Source organism: Brachyhypopomus gauderio, chromosome 10 (assembly GCF_052324685.1).
Source record: "Brachyhypopomus gauderio isolate BG-103 chromosome 10, BGAUD_0.2, whole genome shotgun sequence".
Taxonomy (NCBI): Eukaryota; Metazoa; Chordata; class Actinopteri; order Gymnotiformes; family Hypopomidae; genus Brachyhypopomus; species Brachyhypopomus gauderio.
The window spans coordinates 25,206,585-25,221,650 of record NC_135220.1 but is presented as its reverse complement, the minus strand read 5'-3'; the positions used below and the strand labels follow the sequence as shown (position 1 = coordinate 25,221,650).

The 15,066-nt window shown below is 42.6% G+C and overlaps 1 protein-coding gene across 2 annotated transcripts; it reads left to right on the top strand.

Moving 5' to 3' along the window:
• Positions 1-978: 978 nt before the first annotated feature.
• Positions 979-7,698, top strand: LOC143524956 (centrosomal protein of 164 kDa-like). 2 transcript variants are annotated; one of them, XR_013133534.1, is made up of 11 exons: positions 979-1,192; positions 1,632-1,796; positions 1,908-2,070; positions 3,676-3,783; positions 3,884-3,986; positions 4,974-5,261; positions 5,593-5,665; positions 5,813-5,902; positions 6,043-6,692; positions 7,196-7,352; positions 7,622-7,698. XR_013133534.1 is itself a non-coding variant. In XM_077018356.1 (9 exons), exons 1-9 carry the CDS (start codon positions 1,113-1,115, stop codon positions 6,155-6,157), a joined length of 1,185 nt encoding a protein of 394 aa, XP_076874471.1. In that variant the 5' UTR covers positions 979-1,112; the 3' UTR covers positions 6,158-6,829. The 2 variants fall into 2 exon arrangements, 1 of the variants encoding a protein (XP_076874471.1); XM_077018356.1 differs by lacking the exons at positions 7,196-7,352; positions 7,622-7,698 and having other exon boundaries at positions 6,043-6,829.
• Positions 7,699-15,066: the final 7,368 nt, after the last annotated feature.

Sequence of the window (15,066 nt, the reverse complement as noted above, 5' to 3'; positions counted from 1 at the left end):
TTTATTTGAGTGTGTGTAGGTGTGTGTGTGCTACTCCAAACTCAGGTACTTTACCTGCTTTATTTGAGTGTGTGTAGGTGTGTGTGTGCTACTCCGTGCTCAGGTACTTTACCTGCTTTATTTGAGTGTGTGTAGGTGTGTGTGTGCTACTCCAAACTCAGGTACTTTACCTGCTTTATTTGAGTGTGTGTAGGTGTGCGTGTGCTACTCCAAACTCAGGTACTTTAGCTGCTTTATTTGAGTGTGTGTAGGTGTGTGTGTGCTACTCCAAACTCAGGTACTTTAGCTACTTTGAGCGTGTATGTGCAAATGGTACACTGAGCTCCATTGTATTAGGTGCCCTTATAGCTTTACTTATAAGTTACTAATCATTCGTCAGTCAGTTCTTTGTGCTGAGAAGTTAACTGAGTCAATGACCTGTTTTGAAGGAAAAAAATGAATAGGTCATGTCTGGAGTGTGCGTGTGCGTGCATGCATGTGTGTGTATCTTCAGTCCAGTCACTCAACTGCCTGATAAAATGATCTGTGTGTGTTCGTACTGTTGGTCTGTAGGCTGCAGATTTGAAGAAGAGGAGACAACAGCTGAGTGACGAAGAAGATGAAGTTGAGAAGGGGATAGAGGTGCGTGTGAGTGTGTGTGTGACCAGGTGTATGTGTGTGTGTGTGCGTGTGTATCTGAGAGTGTGTGGCCAGGTGTGTGTGTGTGTGTGTATCTGAGAGTGTATGACCAGGTGTGTGTGTGTGTGTGTGTGTGTGTGTGTGTGTGTGTGTGTTTGTCATTGTGAACTGTTATGCTAGGTTGTGTGTGTCCCCCAGGTGTGTGTGTGTGTGTGTGTGTGTGTGTGTGTCATTGTGAACTATTATGCTAGGTTGTGTGTGTCCCCCAGGGGTGTGTGTGTGTGTGTGTGTGTGTGTGTGTGTGTGTGTGTCATTGTGAACTGTTATACTAGGTTGTGTGTCTGTGTGTCCCCCAGGCTCTCTCACGTGTCCTGAGAGAACGGGACAGTCTGCGTGCGGAGCTGGACAGACTAAGAGATGAGAGGAGGAGAGAAAGGGAGGAGCTGGAAAAAGAGAGAGAGGGAAGGAGGAGGGAGAGGGAGGAGAGCAGAAGGATGATGGAGGAGAGAGAGAAGCTACTGAGCAATACAGTGCTTCTACAGGATAGATGTGATGAACTCCACAGAAGGCTCAGGTAATACACACACACACACACACACACACACACACACCCCCACACCCCCATATACACACAAACATGCTATAATACACATCCTGAAGACTTGGGTAATGTATACGTATACCAACTTCTGTCGATGTGCTGGAGGTTTAGATAATATATACACGCATACGCATGTGCGGGCACACACACACACACACACACACACCCCTGGGGGACACACACAACCTAGCATAATAGTTCACAATGACACACACACACACACACACACACACACACACACACACACACACCCCTGGGGGACACACACAACCTAGCATAACAGTTCACAATGACAAACACACACACACATTAGCTTTGACAGAGTCAGTACTGGTCTCTGGTGACACAAATGCACGGTACACAGAGTGTGTACAATGTACAGATCTGTGTTGGTGTGGTTTGTGTCTGTCAGCGAGGTGGAGCAGAGAGAGCATGGAGACGATAACCTGGAGAGAAAGAAACAGGAGGAGGGCAAGGAGAAGAGCAGAGAGAAGGAGGGCTCCCTCGGAGTGGAGGAAATGGAACCTCCTCTCTCCCCTGTGCCCACCTCCCACAACAACCACAGCAGCATAGACGAGTATGTGGGGGGTGTGTGTGTGGGTGGGGAGGGAGGCTGTCCGATTGTATGTATTTATCATATGTTTATATACTCGTTTGTAATCTCCTCTCTCTCTCTCTCTCTCTCTAGCTTGCGGGAGTATATCTCGTGTGAAGGTGTCTCTCTGCAGAGAGCACGACGGTTCTTGGAGAAAGAGACCCGCTGTCTGAGAGCGAGACAGGCAGCACTAAGGACGGCCCACCCCAGCCCGCAGAGGTCCGCTGCAAGAGGTTCTGCTCAGCCTCTCTGCCAGGTCCGTCAAGTCTAGTCAGTTTTATTTATAAAGCGCTTTTTACAAAACATGGTGTCACAAAGCAGCTTCACGAGCGCATGGGTCCAGATCCCTAATGAGCAAGACGGGGGCGAGTGTGGCAGAGACAAACTCCCTAGGTGGATTAGGAAGAAACCTTGGGAGGACCAAGACCCCAAAGGGAAGCCATGCTCCATTGGCCCAGCAACTTTAAGTTCATATTTATAGTCCTGTGTCTATCTGAGCAGTCACAGTCTCTCCAATAGGGATGCTGGGCCTCAGGTAGGATGCTGGCCGTATTGGCACATGCATCCACGGCATCAGCACATCCACTGGCAACCCAGAGCATCTTCTAGCTGCTTTATGGAATTGTCTTTGTAGAAACATGTAGTCAAGATACAGAATGCAGGTTAAATATGTAAAATCAAATTAAACTTCCATATATATAGTACACGTGCCAGTGATTTAGCATGTGGCTCCAGCAGGCTTATCCCTAGCAGTATAACTAAAGGGAGGGGCCTGGAGGTGACCACAGGCATGAGGGTACTGAGACATTACTCTGCCTTCGGCTGTAATCTTGTCGTTTTCGGAGCTGAGCGCAATCCTGCGCTTTGAGAGAGCAGCAGGTGAGATGGATTATGGTATGCAGTGAGTTCACTCGGATATTGTGGAGGACTATTTAATGCTTTATAGGCCAACAGAAGAATTTTAAAATCAGTTTGATATTTAACCAGGAGCCAGTGCAACGCTGAGAGAGTAGGACTAATGTGATGCACTTCTCAAGGCCTAGTTAGGACTCTGGCTCTTGGATTCAAGTTGGAATGCAGCAAGTTGGACTTTCTTTAGGGACTGTTTAGAGCATCCAGTTAAAAGACAGTTACAGTAGTCCAATCTTGATGAGAGAGTGGGCCAGTTTCTCTGCATCTGATACCGAACGTACATGTCTCAGCTTGGCAATATTACATGAAGTTGCAAAGGCAGCATTAGTGACATTGCATATGTGTGTGAAAAATGAAAGATGCAAATCACTAGAGACACCTAAACTTTTAGCAGGAGATTCAGGTGTTACTGAAAAGCCATCTAGTGTAATAAGAAGATTTGACCAATTGCTTCTTGCAATCCAAGAAGTAACACCTCAGTCTTATCAGAATTTAGAAGAAGAAAATTAGACACCATCCAGTTCTTTATTTCTTGGATGCAGTTCTCAGTTTTGGTAGTAGTATTGACATCATCCAAATTAGAAGATATATATAACTGAGTATCATCTGCATAGCAATGGAAGCTAATACCATGACTACAAATCCTTGCTAGCATATATAATAGAATAACATGGGACCCAATACAGATCCTTATGAGCATTCATTATTTTCAAGTACAAATTGGTAACGATCGTTCAGGTAGGATTTGAACCAGCACAGTGATTGACCTCAGACCTCTTTATCTGAGAATATTAAGAGATTGTTAACTACTTTAGACGGTTTCAGTGCCGTGGTGGGTCTAAGCACATTAGGTCTTGCAGTGCCTACAGCCATGTAGCCAGGTCAGATAGGAGACAGTAGGAAGCATGAGTGTAGTTCCTATTAGATGTTCTGCTCCGCTGTGCTGTAGGAGGTGAGTGAGCTGGAGAAGCTGAGGGAGACGGTCCAGAAGGACCACACGCTCCTGAGAAAGAAGGAGGAGAGACTCGGCCAGCTGGAGACCTCACTGGCAGAGGAGGTAACACACACACACACACACACACACGTATGCCTGCACCCACACACTTACGTACAAACCCACATTAATACCTACCTGGGCTTTACAATGTTTTTCTCAGCTGTCATGTGATGAAGGCGAGCGGCTGGTGGGAGATCGGAGAGTCTCATTTGATGTCAGAGACTCAGAGACGAGCAGAGACGAGTATGGCCAAGAGGAGACGAGTGAGAGACACACTCCATGTGCATGCACAAAACACACACACGGGCAGACATTTTGAGAAGGCACTAATTTTGGTTTTCACAAAGTTTACTACCACAGTTTTTTTATGGTGGCAATGTGTATTGATTCTAGATTGTGATTAGATGAATTGCAATTAATTGCAAAGTCATTCCCTGTGATGAAAATGACTTTCTCACAAAAATTACTGCATTCCAGCTTCTCCATTTCAGCCCTACAAAATGGCATAAGATAATTTCAGTGTTGATCTCGTTAGTTCAGGAGAAAAAAAGTTAATGAGGATAAGACAGCTTGACATCAATCTGTCATGATGATTAGAAGAGAAGACTGGTTGCTTTAAAAGGGTAGTGGTGCTTTTACGTTTTCTCCTGTGAACTATGGTCACCTCCAAGGAAACACGTTCAGTCATCATTGCATCAAAAGTGTTTCACAGGCAAGGACAGTGTGGCCTTGTACGATGCACCCCAATCAACCATTTATCCAGTCACTAAGGACTTTGGGGAGAGTGCTTCAGTTGCATGAAGGAGGCTTCAGGGAGCGTCTCCTACAGTAGTGTCTCCTACAGTAGTGTCTCCTACAGGAGCGTCTCCTACAGAGGAGGCAGCTATGAGCCTCCTCACACCATCAAAGTGTGGGGTCACTCCCAATGTTGCCTAAGCAAAGCACAGCCATGAATAAGGGAAGGTATCAAAACATCCTTCCAGAACAACTTCTCCCAACGATTCAGGAGCAGTTTAGCAGCAATTAACAATTATGGACTGTTAATAATTGTACTTCATTATATCACATAAACATTTGACAAAAGGTTCTTAAAAAAATAAACTGAGGAAGCAAACTGTGAAAACTAAAAATTTGCCCACAACTGTAAGCAGCTCTAGAGTCCACTCTGGTCTTGTTGGTTCATAGTTGTCTGATGTTTTTATCTCTCTAGCAGTAATACACCCAAACCCTGGTCTTCCTCTCTGTTTCAGCACATGCAGTGCCAGTGAAAGTGCAGCAGTTAGCAGAGTCCCTGCAGCAGATCTCTGGCCAGCTGAACACGGTGCTGGGTGCACTGGGATCTCTCACTGGGAGGACCGTCCAGCCCCTCCCTCAGCCACCTCCGTCCTCCTCCTTCCCTCCTACCCCGTCCTGGGCATGGACACCAAGCCCCGCCTCCTCTTCATTGGCCAATCAGAACAGTTTCTTACACTGTTCTGTCCCAAAAACACACGGGTCTGACCTTCATTTGAACTCCCACTGGAGCAAACTCTTCCCTGGTACGTAGAGACAGACACACCCCAAACATTAGCAGTGATGAGCAGTGGTCACCTCAGTGGGCTGCAGTGATTTTCACTAATGCTTCATTTCTTCATCACTCGTAAAACCTTTGAATACAAATAGAAACTTCTGCCTCTCCCTCAAGCACAAACCAGTCACTGCTGGAGTTATAGCCTTTTTTGCATAGTTGATGACCTCCATTGATTTTCTGTGCTTGGATAATGCCGATCTTTTCCAGTGCAAGTGTGGTGCAGTGTAGAGACCTGCTGTGTCAAATTAGCTTCAGAAATCTAAATCGCACTACCTGTATTAAGACTGCTCTGATTTTAGGAGTTTCCATGGATACCAGTGCCCGCTATCCCATGAGGGCTACCAGAGCATATTGTGGATACACTCCAGCAAGGTGACTACACACACTTGCACACCAGTGCAGGCTCGGTCACAATCTCTCACTCTCACTCACAGGGTCAGTGCTGCTGTTGATTTTGAAAGGAAAATTGATGAACTCATACAGTGCTTTTCCATTATGTGTGTGTGTGTGGGTGTGTAGTCACTCCTCTGAGCTAGATGGCCAGAGGCTGCAGAGACTGATTGAAGACAACAAAAGGTGGCTGGAATCACAACGCAAAGACCCAAATGTGTATCCTTTCACAATCTCTCTCTCTCCCCCTCAGCTTATACACATGTATGTATCACACACAAACCAGTACGGGAACAGAATGCATCATATTTTCACACACACTCTCTTGCACCCTTGTACTCTCCTGAACCTCTGCCCAGGCCTCTCTTCACACGCTACCCAGCTGCCCCACCCACCAATGGGCTGGTCCAGCTCGGCCTGGACGAGAACAATCAGATCAAGGTCTACCATTACCGAAGAGGCACAACCCACTGATGTCCATGTATGTCCAGTGCAAACATCAGTGGATAGACAGAATACAAACATGCCATCAGCATGTACACATTACAGGTGATGTTGCTGACAAAGTCAAGTCAGATTTAGCATAGTACTTTGAAATTCCTTTTTGATAAAAACATTATCTAATTGAAATTCAGATGGTATATCTAACTGTAATTAGTGATTAAGGTATTTCCGCCTACATAACACATTGCAGTGGAGGATTATACTTATTACGATGGCGGTGGCAGTGTTGGATGTGACTAAAACGAGCTTGAACGTCGTCTTTCCTGCAGGTGCTGAACCTGCGCTCTGGCGTGTCCCGCATGGCGGTGGTGTCCTTGAGGGAGTTGTACTCCAACCTGCAGAAAGGGATGGACCAGGAAGTGGAGGTTACAGCTAAGGTCCTCCTCCACAAAGCAGCGGAGTCCAATGGCTTCATCAGGCAGGACGTGGACACAGCTCTGGACAGCATGGTGCAGAACTGCACCCCCATTCGGAGCATGAACGCCCTTCTCGCTGGAGGACTCTGGTCAGTTAGTCTGCAGTGAGCTTTAAACTGTGGCTTTCAGATAGCAACAACAGTCACAAGAAGCTAACACAGCACTAATTTTGGCTGCTGTTTTTTGCTGCTGTTTTTACCTCTTCATTGTTCTTTCAAAATATTGCCCTGGCCTATATCAATATTTTTAGTTATTTATCCTCTTATATATTATTTTTATTGCGTTCCATCTCCGCTCTGCTGATCCAAACTGCCCTTCACAATGCTTAAAAAATAGGCTAGTTAGCTAGCTCACAGAGGACATACAAACATTTTCTGTTTAAAAAATACAGGATGTACACTAACTGGTGCAAACTAAGCAATCGAATAGAATATGATCATTTTATTGTGCACTTAGATCATACATAAGGGTATTAAGTTTCTTTATAGAAGCTAAAAGTTGTACTGTATACATTGATTGGATGGATTAATAGTTATTACCTATTACCTTTTTTTGAATGCCCTAATTTTTTTCCTTCTGTTTTCCTTAAAAGTCTGAATGCTGCAGTAAGAAAGTGTACTGCTCTGCACTTGGCTACTTTGGTAGAGAAGATTGGTGCTGGCCAGTTATTGTCTGGGGCGAAAGACGTCACACCGCGAATTATTCCTGTCAGTCTCCAAGTTGGCACAGGACTCTTCACAAGAAACCAGGTTAGTACTGGGATCAGAACGAGAATTCTACAAAGCTTATTCAGTTTCCCAGATAGTAATCTTTTGCTGATTCTTTTAGTCTCCTAGTCTGATACTCTGAAGTCAGCAAATGCTGCTAAATTGTAGAGTAATAGAAGCACTATCGTGTCTTCTAGACACAGACAGCCTTGTAAAATTGTGCCCTGGTAAGATAAATGGTTGGTGTGCTGCGAGTTACGGGTCCCTCACTCTCGGTTCTCTCCTGTTTTGGGGTCTGTTCCTCGTCTCAGGCGCTTGGGCCGGCGTATGCTGCTGTTCCTGTCCTCCCACCACGACTTGGATAAGATGGTGGAAAAGTACATCCCTGCCAAAGACCTGGCAACCATCAGGGACACTGTCCACACTCTGAAATCCAAGGTAGTGATTCATGTTTGGATACATGATGAGGATTTTTTATCCCATCCACTATGCCCCATGTTTACTCACTAAACAAACTTATTCACAAAACTTTTAGGTGAAACAGACTGCAATAAAAAACCATCTAAACTGTGATGGTAGACATATATTGTAAACAAATACTCGAGTACAGGGCAGTGTGTGGCACCACACATTGTATTTACAGTAGGGCATGCACAGTGTAGTCCCAGACCCAGTAGTTAAAGGACAGAGCATGGTTCAAAATGAACCGGCTTGAATTTCAAATACATTTATCAAAAAACTATTCTTTCAGAAAGTCATTCCACTGATATGCTAAGAGATGCCAGAGATAAAAAAGATAAAAGATTTACCAGAAATACTATAATTCCTATATTAATTAATAATATTTATAATATTGATAATAATCATTCCAGAGAGTTACCATAGTTACCAAATATTGTCACTTTAATTGAATGAAATCTTTCTAGGTTAAGAAAATGCTTCTGTAATAACCCAGTGCTGTCCAGGGTTGATTTATTGATCATTGTTCCTTTTAAATGTTCTTTTTATAGAGCTGGTTAGGGAACTCTACCCCCGCAAGCCACAACTGGTTGAGCAGAAGGTGCTGCCTCTGCTCTGGTAGCTCCTGGGGACCTCCAGCAACAGTGGTACGGTCCACGGGAGGGGTGGAAGCGTGACGGGGCCACTGTCCACCTATGCCAAGCCCTTCATGTCCACATGGGTCCGGCGCTGCTGGACTGCGCTGCTTCCCAACCTTCCAATATCCGCAAGAGACTAAGAGAGTTTGTGAAGAACCTCCCGATCACCTGAGAGCTGCCAGCCAGACCTCCAGACCAAAATAAAGCCCAACATGGATTCTACTTGAAGATGGAGATGTTTGTGCATTTCTTACTGTGCCTGCACTCTAAATGAAAGAGAGAGGAAGAAAGTCAAACGTTTTTAACATTTTGAATGAGCAGAAAGCTAAATCCTTAAACTCAGAAGTCCTTTTAAATAAGGAGCACAGATTTTAGTGAATCACATCAGGTTTAACACGCTTAGGAGCTCTGCTCTGTTTGCACTTTGAAATACTAACACTTATCATGATAACTGTTGTCATGGTGACTATAGATATATATTGTTCTATGATTGTTATTTTCTTTTTTTTTTTTTGAAAAAGTGTACCCAAGACATACAGCACAAATGACTGATGTATATATATGTGTGAATGTGTGTTTATGTGCAACACAAAAGTGCAACATAGGATAAATGTACAGAATGTACTTGCCAGCGAGGGTAGAGAGCTGCGAAAACTTCCCCCCCAGAGGCCAGAGGTAGGCAGAGAAAGGCCCGGGAATCCCACCCGCCCACGGCCCCCCCAGGAGCTGTGGAGTCCCAGGGCTGCACTTGCCTGTTGACATATCCTGAGGTAACTGTGCAGAATGTAATTTATCACATGCACAAGGAACAACGATCTATAGTCTTTTTGTTTGGTATGCGCAATGTGACTTTTCAATGAAGAGTCTTAAATGGTTGTTTTTAAAAAGAAAAAGCTATGATTCACAGAATTACTTTTGTACTGTATTGCTAATAAGTGTAATGGCACAGTATTAGCTTAATATATGCTGTATGATGTTGCAGTATGTAATGTACATTTTGCAGATAGATGAACACTCCTTTAATGAGGTACTAACTAATTGATTATGGTCTATGTTATAAGTGGGACCTGTCCTAGACTTTTGCATGACCAGGTATATTGGTGGAGTAAACAGAATATGTTTGTACTTTAGATGTATTTTCATGCACAGATGTTTGAATAACTTTGCATGTAAAACAGATGTATTTTTGGTGAATTGTAACAAACAAAACATTTGCTGAAATCTAGCATCACACTAACATACAGTAAATAGTAAATAAAGTCATGCCCAGAGCTGTAATTCTCATTCCGTATTGTGCCAGTCTTAGCTATTTCCATATCTAATGTTCAGTTATATGGAATGTTTTTCAAGAAGGGGTAAGACAGAGATTGATTTTATATATATAATACAATGTTTATTTCTGTAAGCTCTAATGATTACATTTGAACACACACATACACAAGAAGATTCCAGGTGTGTAACAAGTGTACTAAAGAAAAAGATATAGAGACTAATAAAAACCTTCACTACCTAAATTGCAGTGAAGTACTCAAGGCTTTCCAGAGTGTTCAACAAATCAATAAGTAAGCCTTCTCTCAATAATCTCTTGCAAGTAATATAGGATCCTGCATGAGTAACAGTGTGTAGTAAAAGAAAGTTCTGATTTCTCTGTTTGAGAAAAGTTCAGATTTTTTATTTCATAAATTTGTGAGCAACATCTAGAGCGTTTGCAGTGCCAGTAATTTTCCAAATGATCATTTATCTCATGCATAATGAGCATATCTTTGATGGTTTTGTCTCATCTTAGTGGAGGATTCTTGATGAGGCGTGTGGTCTCTGTATCATCCTGGAGAGTTCTCAAGTGTTCAGTATTAGCCACTTTTATTTCTAGGATGGCAAAAGAGAGCCAAAGGAATTCTTGTTGTTTGAACAGGTCAAACGAGCAAAATCATGTATAACTTCCTTATGAATTCTGTTCCCATACTTAAGGAATTTTTAAGTGCATAAGTCTTAATGACTGGTTAAGGATGTTTTTCAGGTCTTCATATTAAAAGTTGTGCTGTAAATAAGTGAGTTTGCAGGTATTTGATGATTAGTATTTAGTATTTACACATGTCTCTATGTTCAACAGGGGCTGCATTAGTAAGGAGCGTATAATTTTGGCAGTACTGTTACAACGCCTGCTGAAATCCTACCCCCTCATGATCTCAGGTTTGCAATGTCTGACTGACATGACTGACATGTCTTTTGTTTTGGTGACTTATCTAGATATGTAGCTTGTAAAGCACATGTCTCTTTTCAGACAACCAAAATATTTTATATAACCAAAATATAATTTTCTTCCGAAACATTTTTTTCAAGCTATGATGAATGAAGCAACAGTTGCAAATGCAAATATAGCTGCAAGCGGCGATTGGCGGGTTCACACACGACTAGGCATTTTGGCCTCAATAGGCAAAAAGAAGCCCAAAAGGTCCTTTAGACCCAAAAGTGAAAAGAAGCTGTTTCAGTGGAAAAAATGCTTAAATAAATCAATGTGCAAAAAAAGATTCCATTGATGCACTAAAAGCCCAAAAGTTTCAAAATTATTTTTGTATTGGCAAAATGATTTAGATCACAGAACTAAATCACATGCTGAGATCGGCTTTGTGGTGTGTTTGTGTGGTATTTCATGTGAGCAATAGTTTTCAGTCAGTTCTGGAATTTGGCCACTAGATGGAGCCCAAGTACAACCATACTGATATCTCATTAATCTCAGAAATGAAATAGGACATTTTGGTGAATTAAAAGGTTCATTTCTGGTCAGGCAGTGCACTTTTTGTTATGAGATGTAATTTCAATGTTATAGAACTCATTGATCTGAATCATACATGACCCATTACTTGTCTGTATTCTGCATAACAAGATTGCAGCATGAGTTTAAATGATTTCTAAGGTTTTTGGGTACTGTAGCGCCCCCGATAGGCCAATTTGAAACAGACTTGGCATACCTCACAAGGACCTCAGGCTATAAAAGGCTTTCAAATTGGGAGTTGATCGCTTACATGGTTTATGAGTTCTAGCAATATAGGTCATATATGGCATGGCCACAATGATATAGTGGGAAACTTTAGAGTCTACAGTTTATGCTCATACCATAATTGGATAACATTCCTAGGAGTTCCTGATTCCTGAGTTCAAACTCCTCCAAACCCCCCTGATACAACATCTACAAAGAAGAAACCAGGAGCTGAAGTGACATTAACACAGTTGTTCTGTAGACGTGTTTCTCCACTTTTTTTCCCCATCTGCGTTTACGAGCACAGTGTGAGCGTTGCATCATCTCCTCCACCCGTCTAACTACACTTCTCCATCCCGGTGGTGGAGCTCACAGTGTTGGTCAGGGCGGAGTGTCTGATGGTGCAGGTGTAGCTGTGTCCAGAATTCCAGCGTTCGGCGCTGAGATTCAGGAAGCTGCTCCGTGAGAACGTGCCATCGGTCTGGCGCCGAGACGCCGTCTGGACCTCGGGACCCGCCATGGTGGTGGCGTCCTCGGACCAGGACAGGGTGGCGTCGCCACGCCCCCAGAGGGTAGAGCCTGGGAGGGAGCCAGGACCAATAGGGATGGGGGAGACGCGGGACGAGCTGGAGAAAAGGATGAGTGAGTGAGACAGGGAGAGAGATATTAGAGAGGGAGATGAGAGAGGGAGATGAGAGAGGGTTTGAAATAAAATGAACCTTTATTGTCATTACACACTGTACGTGTACATTTGCGCAACGAAATTGGCTTACAGCCCCTCCCCCCTCGGTGCAAATAGAAAAGTTTTAAATATAAACAGTTTAATTAACAGATTAAGAGCTATGATTAACTATACAGGGCATGAGCATAAATTATCTAAGCTCTCCTATATACACACTAAGCTCTGCTATTAACATTTGCAGCATCAATTATTGCACATTGTATTTTAGCAGCATCGGTTATTGCACTTGTCCCTGTAGGCAGACAAAACATCTGCCTACCGATGAACTCTATAGTGTTTGTTTAATAGGGATATGGCCCTGTTATAAAAACTCTATAGTGTTTGTTTAATAGGGATATGGCCCTGTTATAAAAACTCTCTCAAACCGTTTGTTCTTGTTTTGAGGTGTAACGTCTGTCCGAGGGCAGCAGTTCAAACATCTTATGTCCTGGTACTGTACTTGATCATTTGGGTTTGGGTTTTTGGCCGCTATCATATTTTACTCTTAGTTCAGGAGCAACCACAACTCTAAATAAACAAGTAATTTATCATGATTTATTAGCTCTCAATAAAGTCACTTTATTGTTGTGAAGATTTAATATGTTTTGCTTTAAGCTGTTTAAACATTTGCTGATTACAGTTATGATTTTATGTTGACAGTTGTGACGTCGGGTGCAGCGTGAAGGACGAGACACAAATCCTTGCTTGACAACAGGCAGCACGTTTAATGGACAACAGATGGCGCTGTATGCGCACGTACAAACTCAACTGGCATTGAATCACGTAATGTCATCTGAGATACACAAGAGGCAAAATTTAATATCTTGAAAAGAAGACTTCAGCAATGTCAATAGGCGCAATATCTGTCCCATCATGTTGTTAGTGGTGAATGTCACTTGTCCATTGTCTCATGTAACGTTTGTGCTGTTTTGCATCACTCTTAAAACACTTGGCTATACTGTCTTTCTATTCTACAGTGCTGTGCATGGTTCAATCTACTAGTTCACTGAGCAACTATAAACTGAATATATTTTAGATTTAAACTTCATTTTCACTCCAGATGAAATGCTTACACATAGGAGTGAAACAGGCCTACTTATATTTATATTATGTTGTTGTTTCCACCACCAACAACAGAACAGTGCAGGTTTTACTTCAACTGCTTCTTGAAGAGTGTTATCAGAATATCTTAATAGGTGTAAGTGTTGCAGCCATATGTTAATAAAGAAGTTAAGATGAAAGATTTGAAAGACAGGTTGACAGATTTTAGAAAATGCAGTTTGAAGAATAGCTGAGGTGGACTATATTCTGCTTTTGAGTCATAGAGGTAGATAACAATAGCTCGAACTGTAAAATAAACTCCCATTTGTTTACTATAGGCAAAATAGACTGCTAATGATTCCCACTCAGCTACTCTGCATTTGGCTACCATTGTAAGCTTTGAAAACCAATGCCTATGGTTATCACAGCTTAGGTGAAGTAAGAGCAAGGATAAAAGATTGAACTTGTGCTGAACTAACTTTTGAACTTGTTCAACAGAACTTTGAACGTGACACTGAACAGAACTCGTGTCATTTTAACCAGTCCTACTCTCAGCTGGTGTGGCGTATCTGTTTTCTTCATAGATCTGTAGCAGTGAGCCCTCACTGTTATCTCGTTAGCCTTACTTTTGCCTGATACTTCCATCAGAAATACAAACATGTTTTTAAAAGGCATTTCTAGTACTAGGACAGGTTGGTTCGTTACTAAAAAACAACATCACTTCATTAGACTGCCACCTCAGGCTAGCTAGCTAACTAGCGTCAGCCACTTACCTTCAAAATTTCAGAGGTAGGATGAAACGTAGAACTTGAAACCCTTTTCAAGTTTACTCTGTGGCGTTGTACTTGATGCTCTGACAATACGACGCACATCGTTGACGGTAAACTTCGGTAACTCCAACCGGATATACCAACCGGAAATATAGTAACATCCCTACGCCAAACAGTTTCAAATGACAGTAAAATTGACCAATCATATCTTCCCTCTTAGTGGGCGGGCTTAACTGTATGATAATTTCCGCCCGCTGTGGTGACGCTAGCTGACGTTAGCTGACGTGCGCGTTGTTTACAAGGACGAACAAGGAGTTGTGGACCTTATTTTGTTGGAACCTTATTTTGCTTAAAAAGTTATCTAGTACATATATTATTGTTTATTGCGTTTCTAAAGCTGTACTGTCTCAGTTTTTTTATTTTTTATTTATTGCAGTTAACCCTTATATGGTCCAAGGGTCTGTGGGACCCATTTTGAAAAAATCAGCTTAAAAAAATTCTACAATTTTTTTTTTTTCAAACTGAGATTCATTGGTCCTTGGCTCATTTTCCGTGAGCAACATAAGTCAGAAAATATTTTCAATGACCACCCCCCCGTACCCCCCCCTTCACATTTGTATTACATACAGGGTCCAGGGTCCACTGGGCCCTGGGCTAGTCAAAGTGGGCAATCAACATTGGGTTGGGTAGTTGATAGTCGTCTGTATGACTTTAAAGGATATACAAACAAAGGACAGAGATGTTTGGCATGCAAGGGTGGGCAACCATCAACACTTTTGATGGTTGTCACATCAGGGGTTGATTGCATATTGTCAGACAGTGGACGAAGAATCTCTATAGAGACAAAGGGGTGAGATCTGAAAGAAGCATCTTTTCTCTCAGCCCTCATTATCCCTCCCTCCTCTCTGGACCTGTATGTTTGTGTATGTATGTGTGTGTATGTGTGTGTGTGTGTGTGTATGTGTGTGTTTGTGTGTGTTTCACCCAATCATGGGGACATGATGCTAAAAATGCTAAAAATGCTATAAAAGATGGCAAAGCAATTCTCAGTTCAGACTGCCTTACAGCTGATATTGGAAGAGACAGAGGATTTTGATGATGATTCAGAAGAGGAAATTTCAGGATCACATTTCTGAAATATCAGAGTCTG